This window comes from Carica papaya, chromosome 5, assembly GCF_054855325.1.
Source record: "Carica papaya isolate Zhongbai chromosome 5, ASM5485532v1, whole genome shotgun sequence".
In the NCBI taxonomy this organism is placed as follows: Eukaryota; Viridiplantae; Streptophyta; class Magnoliopsida; order Brassicales; family Caricaceae; genus Carica; species Carica papaya.
This window is the reverse complement of record NC_142313.1, coordinates 6,531,254-6,546,371: the sequence shown is the minus strand read 5'-3', so window position 1 is coordinate 6,546,371 and position 15,118 is coordinate 6,531,254. Positions and strand designations below refer to the sequence as shown.

General features: G+C 34.4%; 2 protein-coding genes across 6 annotated transcripts; both read left to right on the top strand.

Annotated features, from left to right (window-relative positions):
- The first annotated feature begins 305 nt into the window (after positions 1–305).
- Positions 306–9,303, top strand: LOC110819430 (acyl-CoA hydrolase 2). Of its 2 annotated transcripts, XM_088219383.1 has the most exons (18): positions 306–454; positions 569–773; positions 1,034–1,126; positions 1,348–1,415; positions 1,519–1,594; positions 2,055–2,101; positions 2,222–2,347; positions 3,203–3,280; positions 3,654–3,741; positions 4,356–4,468; positions 4,592–4,654; positions 4,735–4,790; positions 7,406–7,510; positions 7,656–7,712; positions 8,042–8,143; positions 8,291–8,339; positions 8,423–8,491; positions 8,906–9,303. In XM_088219383.1, exons 2-18 carry the CDS (start codon positions 758–760, stop codon positions 8,981–8,983), a joined length of 1,284 nt encoding a protein of 427 aa, XP_088075509.1. In that variant the 5' UTR covers positions 306–454; positions 569–757; the 3' UTR covers positions 8,984–9,303. The 2 variants fall into 2 exon arrangements, 1 of the variants encoding a protein (XP_088075509.1); XR_015818958.1 differs by lacking the exons at positions 8,042–8,143; positions 8,291–8,339; positions 8,423–8,491; positions 8,906–9,303 and adding an exon at positions 6,369–6,581 and having other exon boundaries at positions 7,656–7,686.
- A 366-nt stretch (positions 9,304–9,669) lies between these two features.
- SKIP4 (SKP1 interacting partner 4) lies at positions 9,670–13,028 on the top strand. Of its 4 annotated transcripts, none has more exons than XM_022048690.2 (3): positions 9,670–10,342; positions 11,431–11,937; positions 12,311–13,028. In XM_022048690.2, the coding sequence occupies exons 2-3, from the start codon at positions 11,456–11,458 to the stop codon at positions 12,906–12,908; spliced, it is 1,080 nt and encodes a 359-aa protein (XP_021904382.2). In that variant the 5' UTR covers positions 9,670–10,342; positions 11,431–11,455; the 3' UTR covers positions 12,909–13,028. The 4 variants fall into 4 exon arrangements, with proteins under 4 accessions (XP_021904382.2, XP_021904380.2, XP_021904381.2 ...); XM_022048688.2 differs by having other exon boundaries at positions 11,422–11,937; XM_022048689.2 differs by having other exon boundaries at positions 11,417–11,937.
- The last annotated feature ends 2,090 nt before the right edge of the window (positions 13,029–15,118 follow it).

Sequence of the window (15,118 nt, the reverse complement as noted above, 5' to 3'; positions counted from 1 at the left end):
TTTTTTTTTAATTTATTATGATTATTTTAACAAAAAAAATTTAACACTCACATAATATTTATTTTATTCATGAACATAGTAGATTTATAAAAATTTTATTAACATACGAATAAATTAAATTTTTAATTTTATTAAATTAAAAATTATAAGTTAACAGTACGAGTTTAAATTTTTTCATATAATTTAAATTTATAATTTTTAAATAAAATATAAAAATTTTAATTATTATAATACTGTTTTATTTTATTGATAATAATTATTAGATTTTTTAAAAAATCTATGTAGTTGTTAAAGAATGTGTTTCTTTGCTGCGGGTTCTTAATGAATTGTCTATTTATTTACTTTCCTTTTCTACACATTAAAAAAAAAAAAAACTCAGTCTTCTTTCTCAAGTCAAGTCAAGATTCAGTGATCGTCATTTGGGGCGTACGAAAACCAGAGTAACAAATCCAAGGTAGTTTAATCTATTATTTTCTCCCAAAGAGATTCTATAGTTTTAATTCTCGTTTTATTTTTATTTAATATAATTTTTTTTTGTTTATCTGTTATCCTGCGTCTCCAATCATAGAATTACTACTGTTCAATCTCCATTATTGGCCAAATCCTGAGATCGACATGTGCGCGAATACCACTGGATTTTAACTCTCCCTATTGAGATGCCTCAAGACTAGTTTCCTTCCCCGGTTACGTGGTTTCGTAGCAAGTCAGCTTCTTGTTCGTATTACCGTTGCTGCTGGTTCCGTTCCATTGCTCCGCCATGGACACCGAACAAGGTAAAGGAATGAATCGCAGTTAATATTCCCAAATTTCCTTTGTGTTTGGAAGCTGAGAAACCTGAGGAAAGGAAAATGAAAAATTGGAAGTCGACAACCTTCGTTTGCTAGGTTCCAATAATTGAGGAAACTGAATAAGTTGTTGCTATTTTTTTAAAAAAAAAATTGTCCCTGTTCTGTATTTTCAGATTTTGGAAATAAGTGAATAATCCGCAATTGTGGAAGTGATGAAAAATGTTATGTGTTTGTTTGATTCGCAGTGATTGAGTTCTTAAGTAACGTCCCATTGCTGCAGAGATTACCAATTTCTTCTCTGAAGAAAATTGCTGAATTGGTCGTTTTCAAAAGCTATGGTAAATTTTTTAAATGTTTCTTTTTTATTTGTGTTTTTTGATTTTTATATAATTAAACTAACAGTTGTTTGAATTTTGTACTTTTCATTACTAGTACTCTGTCTTTCCTTGTGCTTATAACTGAGGTTCTCCATTTTAATCAAAATCCAAAAAGTAACAAAAGCTTTCAAACTTTGGCTAGTTGGTTTTCTTGGAACATGTATGAATATGTGATTTTACAGAGAGAGGAGAGTATGTGGTTCGTGAGGGGGAAGTTGGGGATGGAGTTTATTTCATATGGGAAGGAGAGGTTAGTTCATCTTTCTAACCTTTTATTCATTGTGAGTGAGTTTTTTGTAGGTTCTGATCCAATTGGATTTTTGATTAGTTTCTTATGGTGTTTGTTTTTCCAGGCTGAAGTCTCTGGATCTGCAGAGGAAGAAAATCGACCTGAATTTCAAATGAAACAATATGATTATTTTGGTCATGGTTAGATTATTAATCTTTCTTAGTTTTGTTTACTGCTTGTTTTCCCTGTTGGTCACTTGCTGTTAACATAGCACTAAGAAATTCTGTGTTGTTTTGGGGCATCATGCTACCTTGCTATTAATGTTTAGCTGAAGATTAGTAATGAAACATTTTCGCTTTAATATTGTTTCATTATAGGTTTATCTACCATTCTCTTAAAAAAATTTCTAAGGTACTTTTTGTGTACATAAGAAAGCTATTCAGGCTCTTCAACGATTTTTTTCTTAGTTTCTTGGTTTTGCTGACAAAAGTATCAACAATGTGATTGCCGTACGTAACTTTATTTGCTTTATGGGATTATTTCTGTTTTATATGTACTGTTGTATATTTTTTCTCATTGTTTTCAGTCTGTGATCGAACCGAATACTTCCAATGGAAGGTTCTGTAGATTTAATGTTAACGTTGATGTTATTTTTCTCAGGTATGTCTATATCTGTTCACCCTGCAGATGTGGTTGCTTCAACTAAGGTAGCTTTGTTATGTTTCTTCTCCTCTTGGTGGTTTGCAATCTATAACAAACAGATTACTCTAACTCTCTCAAACATATTAATATAACCCAAGTGATTGATGTGATATCTATTCTCACAGCTGACTTGCTTAGTGTTGCCTAATGAGCATTGTGCTTTGCTTGCGCCAAAATCAATCTGGAATGCAGATAAGGCACAAGAGATGTGTGCACTTGTGGAAAATATATTGCATTTGGAGCCAATTGAAGTATGTTCCTTTCTATTATGTGACTTCCTCCTTTTACATGAATGCATTTGCTGCTTAAAGTCTTGTATATCTAGGATGTTTTGCCAGATAGGCACCATTTCATTATTTTTCGAGCGAATAGTACTATAATAAAATATTTTCAGTTATCTCTTAGTCTACAGAAGCTAATCGTTTTTTCTTGGACTATCTTGGGGGTGTAAGAATAAGTTGTTGAATGCACCTTCTGTATATTGTGGTTAAAGCTAGATACGCAAAAATGATTACATTGATTTGATCTGGTAAATCCTATATTTTTAGTTGTCTCTTAGTCTAGAGAGGCTAATAATTTTATTTTTGAATGTCTGAGGCTATGGTTTTAACCTGTTGAATGCATATTCTACATATATGTGGTTAAAGCTGGGTATTCCAAAATGATCATATTTATTTGTTTGGATAACTTTCCATGTAAAAGAAAAAGTGGAACACCATAGCCCAATTTATGAAGATCTGAGAGATTTGCTCATCTGGAAGAAAAAAGAAAACAGAGGTAGTTTCACAGAGGCTATAAATCTTACAACCAATCCTTGGAGGCGTGTCATGTCTCTTTTGACCTGTTCTTGTGCTTTTAGTGCCTTCAAGTTTATACCATTCACAACTTCATCCTCATTCCTTCCTATCTTTGTGAAAATTAGCAGAACTGTCATATAGAGCTTTCCCTTAAATAGTTATTATTTTCTTTTAAAAAATGTGCTGACTATTTTTTACCTTTCTGACCCTATTTAAAGTATCAAATATTTTGGATCTTTTCTTGCATTAAATATATGTAAATAAGTATAAGTGAAGATTTATTAGTTTCTTTTTCTCACTATTCTGTAGTTAAATGTATTCCGGGGGATCACTTTGCCTGATGCTCCAAAATTTGGGAAGGTCTTTGGAGGACAGTTAGTTGGACAGGCATGATTAGTAAACTTCTCTCTCTATCTTGTTGGCTTTATCATACAAGTTGGATATGTCATGCTTACATGATATTCAAATCAATTGAACTGATTACATAATTTTGCAGTATCAAAAGGATAACAATGGTTTTTTCACGACACAGAGTGCATTTTCCTGTAATATCATTTTTTACACGCAAAGCACATTCTTTAACAATTGTTATAAGTTTGGTTTTTTTATTTAGATAAAGTTTGATTGGGATCTTTAAATTTTTAAAAAGGGTTAAATTTAATATTTTGTTTAGAAATTGCTATATTACTGCTATTGATTATCCTACCATGTGAGAATTGTTGACTTTTCTCTGTCTATGTTACTGTAATTATATGTGCAGGCAGTGGCTGCAGCATCAAAGACGGTTGATTGCCTTAAAATTGTACACAGTTTACATTCATATTTTCTTCTTGTTGGAGACTTTAACAGTAAGTGCATTATCTATGTAGAGGTTATTGGCTCATGGTGTCTTCCTTCTCTACCTGCAAATCACATGTACATTATACTCTAATAGGCCTGTCAGATAAATAGTTATTATTCTTTCGCCTTAAATTTTTCAGTTTCCTTTTCGATTGTCCATCCCTTGTCATCCAATTTATACATGATCTGGAGTTCTGAAAGGCTATAAAACTATATGAAAAAGATTGACAAGTTTTTGTAATGATTATCATAAGATTTCAGATTTCATGATTTCTTTAACAATTTTTATATATTATGTTCCTCAAAAAGGTTGTTATATATCCAAGCCGATTGGACTGACCATAGTGAAATTCAGACCAATAAAGGTCTTCTGACTAAGTGAAGCAACTAAACTTAGCCGTCAGAGAAATCAGAGCTTTTGCAAGTTTTTGTGCCTGAAGTTTTCATGTTAATTGCTGATTAAACATGTTATTATTTCTTCTGCTATCGAAGAAAGTGGAGAATCTTTATAGTGTATCAATAATTTAAAAAAATTGTTGTATTGTTTCACTACATTCATTATCATTTCATGGATTATGATAGTTAAGAATGTTTTGGAATATTTGTAATCATATCATTGCAGTGCCGATCATATATGAAGTTCACCGTCTACGTGATGGCAACAACTTTGCTACCCGGAGAGTAGATGCAATACAAAAAGGGAATGTCATATTTACATTACTTGCTTCTTTTCAAGTAATTATTCACTTCTTCAGTCGTACATATTTGATGTTTTTGGAAATGCTTTTAAGATTTAAAATTCAGGTTGTTAGTTTTATAAAAAGTCACCTGTAACACTGGATTGAATCAATTTTGCAGAAAGAAATTGAAGGGTTTGACCACCAGGAGCCGAGAAAACCATCTGTTCCAGATCCGGATACTGTAAGTAATAAATATCTACCTTAGTATTTTATTTTCCACCCAATTGCTCTGCCAGATATTGAACTCTAATTCAATTGCAGCTTCTATCGATGGAAGAATTACGTGAGAAGCGTCTTACTGATCCTCGTCTTCCTAGGTAGGCTGTAGTTTGTGGTTAACTCCTGCTGTTAATACATATAAATAACTTCACAACACTTTTGCCTCTTGATGAACATTCTTTTGTGCTATTAACTTGGTTTTATTTGTTATTTTAAGTTCCTATTGTTTGGTGATTTTCTAAGTATTTGAACTATTTTATGTCGGACAAAATAGTGGTCAAACTAATTTGCCACGTGGATAGTTCAGGAAAAGAAGAAATTTAGGAGAGAAATAGAAGAAAAGAGATAGGCTAGAGAGAATTGGAAATCATGGTGAAAATATAGAGAGAATAAGAATGATTGGGATAAATTAGATAAAACGATCATCAAAAGAACAAATACGAAGAGGGAAGATAGGACTAAAACTTAGCAAAAGAATTCTTAATTTATGACGTTTACATATCTCATTTGTTGGTGTTACTAGCTTTTTATAAACATTAGTTGTAACTGATAATGAAAATTATAAGAAGGAAGATCTAAAAGATCCCATTTTTTATAATACTTAAATCCACGTAGGTAAGAAACTGAAATATTATAATGTTTAAATAAACCTAAGGAACTCAAATACAAAATAACAATTATTATTACAAAAATCTTTTATTTGAAAACTTGACCTTGTTTTGCATTTTTCTGTCCCACCTGATGAAAACTTGACCTCGTATTTTTAATTGGTGAAGCATGAAGGTAGAAAAGGCTTGAAAATGCTCTTCAAAATCTTTAAAAACTCAAGGCTTTTGATAATTTCATTAAAAAAAATTGGAAGTTAACCAAACATACAGATTCTTTAGGATCATAAAACCAACAAAGCAAAATAAAATTATTCTAAAAAATTTTTCAATGCCATCATCATGTACGAGAACCACTTCAATAGCAGTAGGAGGTAAAACATGATTGTTGAAAGAATGAGGTTGCTCAACATCATTAGCATGAACAGATGAGCAAACATTTCTTGAACGTACACCTGGTGATTTGAGAGGAATTTCAAGTTTTTCATCTTCTAACACAGAAGTGTAAGTTATAGTCTTTATTTGAACAGTTAATTCTTGCATAGCATCTTATATTTTCCTAACTTATGAGTATAAGTCTATTTCTAACTCAATATTTAACTGCCAACAACTACTGAGAGAATTTTTAGCATATCCATCATCTTCAACATGTTGATATTTGACACAAGTTAATCATGATGATATTTAATATTTTCTTTGCATCCATGAGAACAAAAAACTTGGTACAACGCATTATATGTAATCAAGTAGATTAAATGATTATTGTAACTATAAAAGTATTTATTGGGTTCCATGTCAAGTTGTAACATTTAAGCTGATCGCCCTGAAAGTAACTCTAAGGTGTGAATTCAACCAAAACTGACTTTAGAAATGGGTTGGACACACTAAAAACTCTTATTATCCAGGAAAAACCAGTCTACATGACTGGTCAAACTGGCTTAGCCAAACTGACCTCAAACTGAGTGAACAATCCAAAAAAAAAATCCCACTTGCATGACTCAGCAAATGAGATTCACACACCAATCTCCAGTTGTTGAGGGTAAGGATTCCAATAAAAAAGTCATCCAACAGTGTTACTTGCAGATCGGCCATTTGTTTGTTCCTTGACAGTTGGGAAGGCAGAGATCTAGGAATGCTACAGAGGTTTAGCTTTTGGCGGCGAGTGAGATGCATTTCCAGGAGATTTGGTGGCCCTACTCCAGGAGGGGCCAGTCTGCACTTTTTGAGCCCATTAGGAATGGTATTTGTGTCGATCCCCGTGCAGTGGATGGTGGGGAACTAAAGGTAGTCGGCTATGTGAGATATCCTAAATCTGTGATTTCCTATTCTTTTTTTCTTTCTTCTTCAACATTCTTTTGTGGAGACTATTCTTCTTTTTTCTTTTTTTGTTTCGCAAGAGAATTTTTTCCCAGCTGACTAGAATTCATTTTTTTGGAATGGATTTTTTTTTTCTTTTTTCAAGGATTGATTTTTGTGAATGGAACATGGGAATCTGATTTCCTTTTTAAGTAGTAGACGTAGAGGTAACAGTTAGGCTCTTATATCAATTGATGCAGGATGACTAGTGGTCCCACAGATAATTTAGAAAAAAAGAAAATTTAGGTGAAAGATTAGAAGAATACAGATAAGGAAGAGGAAATTGGGATGAAGATGAAGAAATATAAGTAGAAGTAGAGTGAACGAGAAAAATAAACACTGACAAATAACATAGAATAAAACCTTAGTAAAAGAATTCTTGATTCATCTACTAGTCTCTGTAAAGGGATTTGTTACAGCTAATAAGAAAAATTATTAAAGAAGAAATCTAAGATGTTCGAATTCATAATACTCCAGATCTGCCTAAATAAGAAACTAAATTTTTATTATACCTAAATAAACTTAAATAACCTAAGTAATTTAATAATAAGAAAAAATAGTTACTATTGTTACAAAAATTTCTCTAACTGAAATTTAATGTAATGTCTTCTTGTTCTGCCCTACTATCCATTTCAGTTATTTAAATAAACTTCTAGACATAAGTACTCCTAACCTGTTTTGTCTTGAGGATGCAATGTCACCATATTAATCGGGCTTGAGTTGCATTTTATGTCAACATTCTGTTATTTCAGGGGCTACCGGAACAAGGTTGCTACAAAAGAATTTGTTCCTTGGCCTATAGAGATAAGGTTTTGTGAGCCTAACTATTCTACCAATCAGACTAAAGCACCCCCCAGGTAGTCTAGTTTACCAGGTTGAACAATCTCTTCTTTGCCACTATTCTGAATATATTCATTAACCGTTGTGGATATGTGGACTTTCTTTGTTTATATGCATATTCTTTTATGGGTTTTCTTGACTGTGATCACAATTTGTGAACAGTTTAAGATATTGGTTTAGAGCAAAGGGAAAACTTTCAGAAGACCAAGCTTTGCATAGGTAAGCAACTTAAAATTGTTGTTTCTTTTCCTGAAAAACTCATTCTTCCATGAAAAACATATTAAGAGGCTCTGGTACGTCTGCGTTACGTGAACAACAAGGATTCTATACATATCTTCATGCTATTCTTGATTTTCATAATGTTGTTTCTTACTCAATGTTGCTTAAACAAAATTTCTGTTACCTAAAGATTGTTCAGAATTTACACATGTATGCTTGTAAGAATTTGGTATGAATTCTCAAACCCAATGCAATAGTGACTGTGTTTACATTGTGATTTGGTTGCAAGGGATCTATTTATTCTTTGAATATCATTTTTTGTGCTGTAGATGTGTTGTGGCCTACACTTCCGATCTAATATTTAGTGCAGTCAGTTTAAATCCACACCGGAGAAAAGGTTTTAGGTCAGCTTCACTCAGTCTGGACCACTCGTACGTATCTGGGTGCATCTACTGTATGATTCATGGTTTTCATTTTTTTAGCAACAATAGTCTTGGTGGTCCTATACTCAAAAAGGATCTTATTTTTTTGTCTGCAAAGTGATAAAACTTATGTTCTTGCTTTTCTTTTTTGGTCAGGATGTGGTTCCATAGGCCTCTTAGAGCTGATGACTGGTTATTATATGTGGTAATTGTTATATGCTGTTCTTTCTCGTGATTAGCTTTGTCTTCTCTTCGTTTAAAATTGTTTCCATGTTCAATGTCTCAAAGATTCGTGGCCCTACTGCCTTCAATGGACGCGGTTTTGTTGAGGGTGAAATATTTAACAGAAAGGGACAGGTATATATTGTGTTCACCACTTACATTCCTATGGCATATAGTCCTGTTCTTGTTTCGCTCTACCTTTTGTTGCTTTTGTTTCCACCAAAGCAGAATTATGTTGTTAGTAAGTGAACATAACTGAATAACATGCATATGCGCTCGCGTATGCATTCATGACTTAGAACATTCATATGGCAATTAGTTTTTCTTGCTTTCCTCTGCCTTCTGTTGGTTTTCTTTCCTCTCTAGCAGAATTGTGTCACCAATAAGTGCAAAAACACACACATTTAGATCTCTATATATCATGTCATGACTTGGAGCATTCATATGTAGAGTAGTCCTCTTGCTTCCTTGTGCATTTTGTTGCTTTTCTTTTTCCACTCAAGCAACATTATATCTTTAATAAGTGAAATTGACTTTCATCATGGACAGCTTGTGGTATCGGTGACCCAAGAGGCCCTGCTTAGGGAAGCCAGACATCCAAATCCATCTGCCGTATCAAAGCTTTAATGAGAGTGTTGCTGCATTCAGAAATGGACTGTTGGGAATTGCTCAGATATCAGTGCTTGAAATTCTACTTGAATATAATTTTGGAGGTTCAAGATTATCTAGGCGCAAGAAACAAGATCAAAATAATGGGCTAAAATAATCTTATTGCATGATCTTATGGACCAAAAGGAGAGCATAATCTGCTGCTCTCAATATATACTATATATATATATATATATATGACATTCTGCCATGGGTTTTTCCCTTTTGCATTGTATTCTAAATCTCTCTTACGGCGAATTGTGCATTGCAAAAATAAAAATAAAAATCGCTTATGACTATTTAATTATTCCCAATATACATATTAAATTATTTTATGTAATTTTTTAAATAATATTTGTTTACGGTTTGATGTATTGCATAAAAATCTGAAGTAAGAAATAAAAGGAGATATTAATTCTGAGTACATTAAAGATTAAAGATTCTGAGTGTTCTGGGTGTTTATTATCTAATGGGTAGATGCCAAAAAAACAAATTAGGTTAAAAGGGGGGTGATCCATTTGCTTTTAATTCACCAGCCAACTATTATCTCTACAGCCAAAAACTATGAATTTATTTTAATAAGAATTTTAAATAAATTAATGATATTTGTTATACTGACTGAACCTGATTTTATTTTAATAAAATTAATTATATTTTCCAAAAAAATTGGAACGATACTGAGTAGATCTAAACAAATCTGAAGGGCCGAATGAATTGAGAGAGCGGAGAAAATCCATTTCTTCTGGCTCCTTAATCTTCTTCAGATTGCACCCAAATCACCGCAACTCGCCATATCTTTCCTCACTTCCCAGCAAACCCGCACACACCCCCCGAAAACGATTTTCTTCCAGCTACATCTTCCTCACACATCAGATCTAACAGAGAAGCAACACCCAAAATCGAGACCCCACCTCTCCTTTGAGCAGCAAACGGGTCGGCTCCTCCATCTTCCTCACTATCGATGCCATTCCCAGAAACTCCAAAGCTCCGCCAACCTCTTTCCTTTCTCCTTTCTCCATTCTCCTCTGCTCGCTGCCCAGCCTATGCCGAATCGGACTCGACCAGTCCCCTCCAGACACGCGGACAAGTGACCTGTCGTACCTCCCGCCTTCGCAGACCTACCGCGCCACGTCACCGCTCACAGCCAGTTTAATCGAAAGCTTCATTGGAACCTGCGATTTGCTAGCCGAAGGAGAAGCCGCAAGCGACACCGCTGTTCTCTCCTGCTCGCCACGCATCCCTTCGTCACTGCCACCGCGTTTCGGCACCCCTGTTCCCTGTCGCTGCACACCGAAACCCACTCTACTCACCCAGTGCCTGCTCTGGAAGTCCTCGCAGGTACCTCCTTCTTCTACTCAGATTTCTGTTCAATTTGGATTTTTTTAAGTTCCTTTTTGTCGATTTTCTCGAATGAACATATGGAGCTGATTTGTCCGATGAATTTTTTGCTGTCTATTATCGCTGTGCACAGTGGGTTTTGTGATTCGTTTTACTTTCTATTTGGATTAAGTTTAAGGTGGTGATTGAGTTGCTTTTTACAAGATAATTGACAGCTTTTGATCAAATATGTTAGTTATGGTAGTTTTTGAGTTAATGGTATGCGTTTTGTTCTACTGTAATGTTAGGCTTCTGTTGTCATTCATTCTTGTTTGTTTCGAACATATGCTGCTTTATTTGTTTACATTGGCATGACAATTCAGTTAATTGTGTGGACTATATTGTTGGAGAGTAATTGGTGATTAAATACTTGATTTATAATTACTTTTATTCCTTGCTTATTGGAAGATTATGAATATTTTAAATGGATGAGTTTGTTTCGATTTGAGCATCAATTTGATATTTGGTTCTTCTGATGTTATATTGAATGCTTATTATATTCTTGAAGATAAACTAGCAGGATCCTTGATATCTCTTGATGTATAAGAATTGGTGCATGGTTTGGGTTTGTTGTAGAATATAATGTTACCATTTCTTCACTAGCATTTTTAGTTCTCCTTCTATGTGGTTTCAATATCATTAAGAATCTTATAAGTCATTTTCGCCATACAGGTGACCTTAGTGGCGACTCCATTTCCTTGATTTTACACTCTTGGTTTTCTTCTAAAAAAATATGAAAAAGAAGAAAAAGTTATTTTCCGTAACTTATCTTCAGTTGTATTAGATGTCTTAAGTGAACCTGCTTGTGTACAGAAGAAAACAAATTAGTTTTATTTCTGTATGTAGTCATGTCTTTGGTTGTAAAGAAACTGTTGAAGTTGGGACTTGAGAAGTTTTTAATTAGGTCGACTCATAGTCATATATCTACAATCTTAAGCTCAAATTTCCAAATGTGCTCTTCTTTCAGTATGCTGAATTTTGAATGGAAGTGGACAATTGTAAATATTATAAACTAATTCTGTTCCCCCACCTAAGCTAAGACTGTATAGGGATTTGTTTGAATGCTCAATTTAAATGGCGCATGTAGAAAGTGGATCACATTATGTCAGTCACGTACAAGAAAATCCAGTGCCATTGATACCTGGGCTTCCAGATGACGTTGCACATTTTTGCTTGGCCAGAGTGCCTCGAAGATATCATGCTGTTCTGAAATGTGTTTCCAAGAGATGGAGGGCTCTACTATGCAGCGAAGAGTGGTATGCTTATCGCAGAAAGCACAGCTTACGTGAAACTTGGATTTATGCATTATGTCGAGATAAATTTGATCAGCTATGCTATTATGTTCTCGACCCCCTTTCACCAAGAAGGTCTTGGAAGCGCATTCACGACCTTCCTCCTCAAATCCTCAGGAGGAAAGGTATCGGTTTTGAAGTATTGGGTAAAAAGTTATACTTATTGGGTGGCTTTGCTTGGTTGGAAGATGCTACTGATGAGGCACACTGCTATGATGTTTCCACAAACTCTTGGACTGTAGGGCCTAACATGTCAACTGAAAGGTACTGATCATTTTTTTTTCCCATAAGCAATTCAAAAATTTATGAGGATCTTCTAACCTGTTCTGCAAGGTATTTTAGGTTGTTATATTTTTCGCCTGTGGAACTGCAAGATTATTTCAATCATTCAAATGGGGTTATTTGGTATGATAAATTTTTTTGCGAATTCATATGGTGGAAGATTTTTGGTCAAACCATTGATAAAGTGTTTGGTCAAGCTGCAGCTTTAAATAGTTAGATCTAGATGAATTGCTGGACTGGCACAGTTACATTTGCATCTATGCACACACCTTCAGTTTCAGCTTTATTTATCTTTTTAATTCTGATCATACTGTTTAAGAAATTTTCTTTTGGAAACTATCTTTATTCAATGCAGGTGCTACTTTGCTTGTGAAGTTTTGAATGAAAAAATTTATGCAATTGGTGGGTCAGGACTAAAAGCAAGTGTTCCAAATTCTTGGGATGTTTATGACACTTGCACAAACAGCTGGGAATCTCACGCAGACCCAAATATTATCCCCGAAATCGAAGACTCATTTGTGATGGATGGAAAGATATACATTCGATGTGGGCAGTCTTCAGTAACTTCAAATGTGTATGCAGTTGTTTACGAACCATTGAATGGCATTTGGGAGCATGTAGATGAGACCCTAGCATCAGGCTGGCGAGGTCCTGCCGTTGTTTTAGATGGCACTCTCTACGTATTGGATGAGAGTTCAGGGACCAGACTAATGGTGTGGGAAAAGGACATGAAGGTGTGGTTGCCAGTTGGGAGGCTGTCACTGCTACTTACAAGACCGCCTTGCCAGCTTGTTGCCATAGGAAAGAGCATTTTTGTAATAGGAAAGGGATGTAGCACAGTGGTTATTGATGTTGGCAAAGCGTGTGGTATGGAAGGGGTGATGATGGCTTCTTCTATACCTAAACTGGGTTCAGATGATAATGTAATTAGCTGTAAATGTCTGGCATTATGAATAACATTTCATTTTTTCTAAAGCTGAAAATTTAATTGCATATGATGAAATTATTTGTTGTATTGATGTGTACATCTAGATGTTTTGTAGAAAAGAACTTCATTAAGTCAGATGACATAATCTCTCTGTTGTTTTTTCTTTTCTTGTTTCTGTTTATTTTGGAATTCTAGCCTCTACCATTATTCTAGAGAACTTATTCTTCAACAAGAATTACTTATATTCTTAACAGAGTCCCAATCAGAACAAGAATAAATTTTGAGACATTTCTTTTAGAGTAAGAAATCAATCATAATTTTATTGCTGAAATTCTTGTCCCACATATAAACTTAAATAGAAAAGAAAATATAACTGCTTTTCTAATACAATAAACTGTAAATAATTACTAGAAATTATTTGATCACATCTTTTTCAAAAACTATTCTAGTGACTGTTTAATTATTTATGGTAGTTCTTAAAATATTGAGTATTGGGTATCTTGGGTCTCTGTGATCTGCGTACTATATCATTACTCCCCTTAGGAAGAGGAACCTTGTCCTCAAGGTTCAATTCAGAAAATTGTTTGTGCAAGGTAGTGGTTATTTCCCAAGTAGCATCTTCTGAGTAGTATATGATGCCATTTAACAAGACTTTCTTCCATAAACTTGGAATCGCGCTTAATCCATCGGTGATCAAAAATAGATTTTGGTTGTAGGAGTGGAGCACCGTCCTTTGCAGTAGGAGGCAGGATATCTGTAGTAGAAGTGATAGTACCAAGCTTCTTGCGAAGTATCGAAATGTGAAAAATTGGATGGATGCAGGATGTAGCAGGCAACTGTAGTTTATAAGCCACTAGTCCAATTCGTTAAATGATCTGGAAAGACCCATAAAAACAACAAATAATTTTGTGAAAGGCTTGTTTGAAGACAGATTGTTGTCGTTTGTTTGAAAACCCAATCATCCTCTTGAAACTAGACGTCACGCTGCTTGGAATTGGCCATTTGCTACATGCAATGGTTGGCACTGGAAATTAAGTTTAAGTTGTTGTAGCAAGGCATCGCAGTTAGTCAATTGAATATCAACTTCATTCACAAGGGAACCACCCGTATGATAAGGAGGAATATTAAGCAGTGGTCATCCGTAGAGTCCTTGGAATGGAGACATCTTGATAGATGAATGGTATATGGTATTGTACCAAAATTCAGTCTAAGGTAATATAGAAATCCAACTGTGAGGTTGTTAGTGGCAAAGACATCGAAGATATTGTTCCAAACTTCTGTTAACGACTTCAGTTTGATGATCAGTTTGAGGGTGATATGTTGAACTCATTTTGAGCTTAGTACCAAACAGTTTAAAGAATTCTTGCCAAAAGTTATTGAGAAATATGGGATCACGATCACTAATAATTGACCAGGGCATGCCATGTAATTTGACAATTGTGTTGATAAAGAGTTATGCAACAATCTTGGCAGTATATGGATGACTCAGAGTGGCAAAGTATGCAGATTTAGTGAGGCGATCGACTACATAAAAAATAACACTTTTACCATGAGAAATAGGTAAACCTTCAATGGAATCCATGGAAATATCTTCCCAAGTTTGATTGGGAATTGGCGATGGTTAAAGTAGTCCAACTGGAGTAAGAGTATCTGCTTTAGATTTCTAACAAACATCACAAGAGGAAACATACTCACGAATGGTCTTATGCATGGATGGCCAATAAAACTGTTGAGCAAGACATTTGAATGTGTGTTGAATACCCGAATGCCCTCCCATAGGTGAATCATAAAATTCTTATAATAGTTTATTCATGATGTCGGTTCAAGGAGGAATGACTATCCAATTTTTGAAAAAAAAATCAATCCGTCTTTCTTTGCATATGGCTGGTCAGGATTTTCCATAGCTAATTTTTCAATTTTCTACAGATAAGGATTTGCCACGAAAGACTGGCGAAGGATTTGTCACCAAAGACTAGCGGATGTTGTCCCATAGTTGTGTATGCAGATTGGATAAAACATGAAGTGTAGGACTGTCATCTCTTATGGATAAAGCCTCTACAACAGAATTTTCTTTTCTTAGTTTGTAGATAATCTCATAATTATAACTAAATAGTTTTATAAGCCATTTTTGTTATTCAAGAGTTGTAATACATTGCTCAAGAAGATATTTCAAACTTCTATAGTCCGTCTGTATATGAAATTTGTGACCAAGAAGGTATGGCTGCCACATCTTAA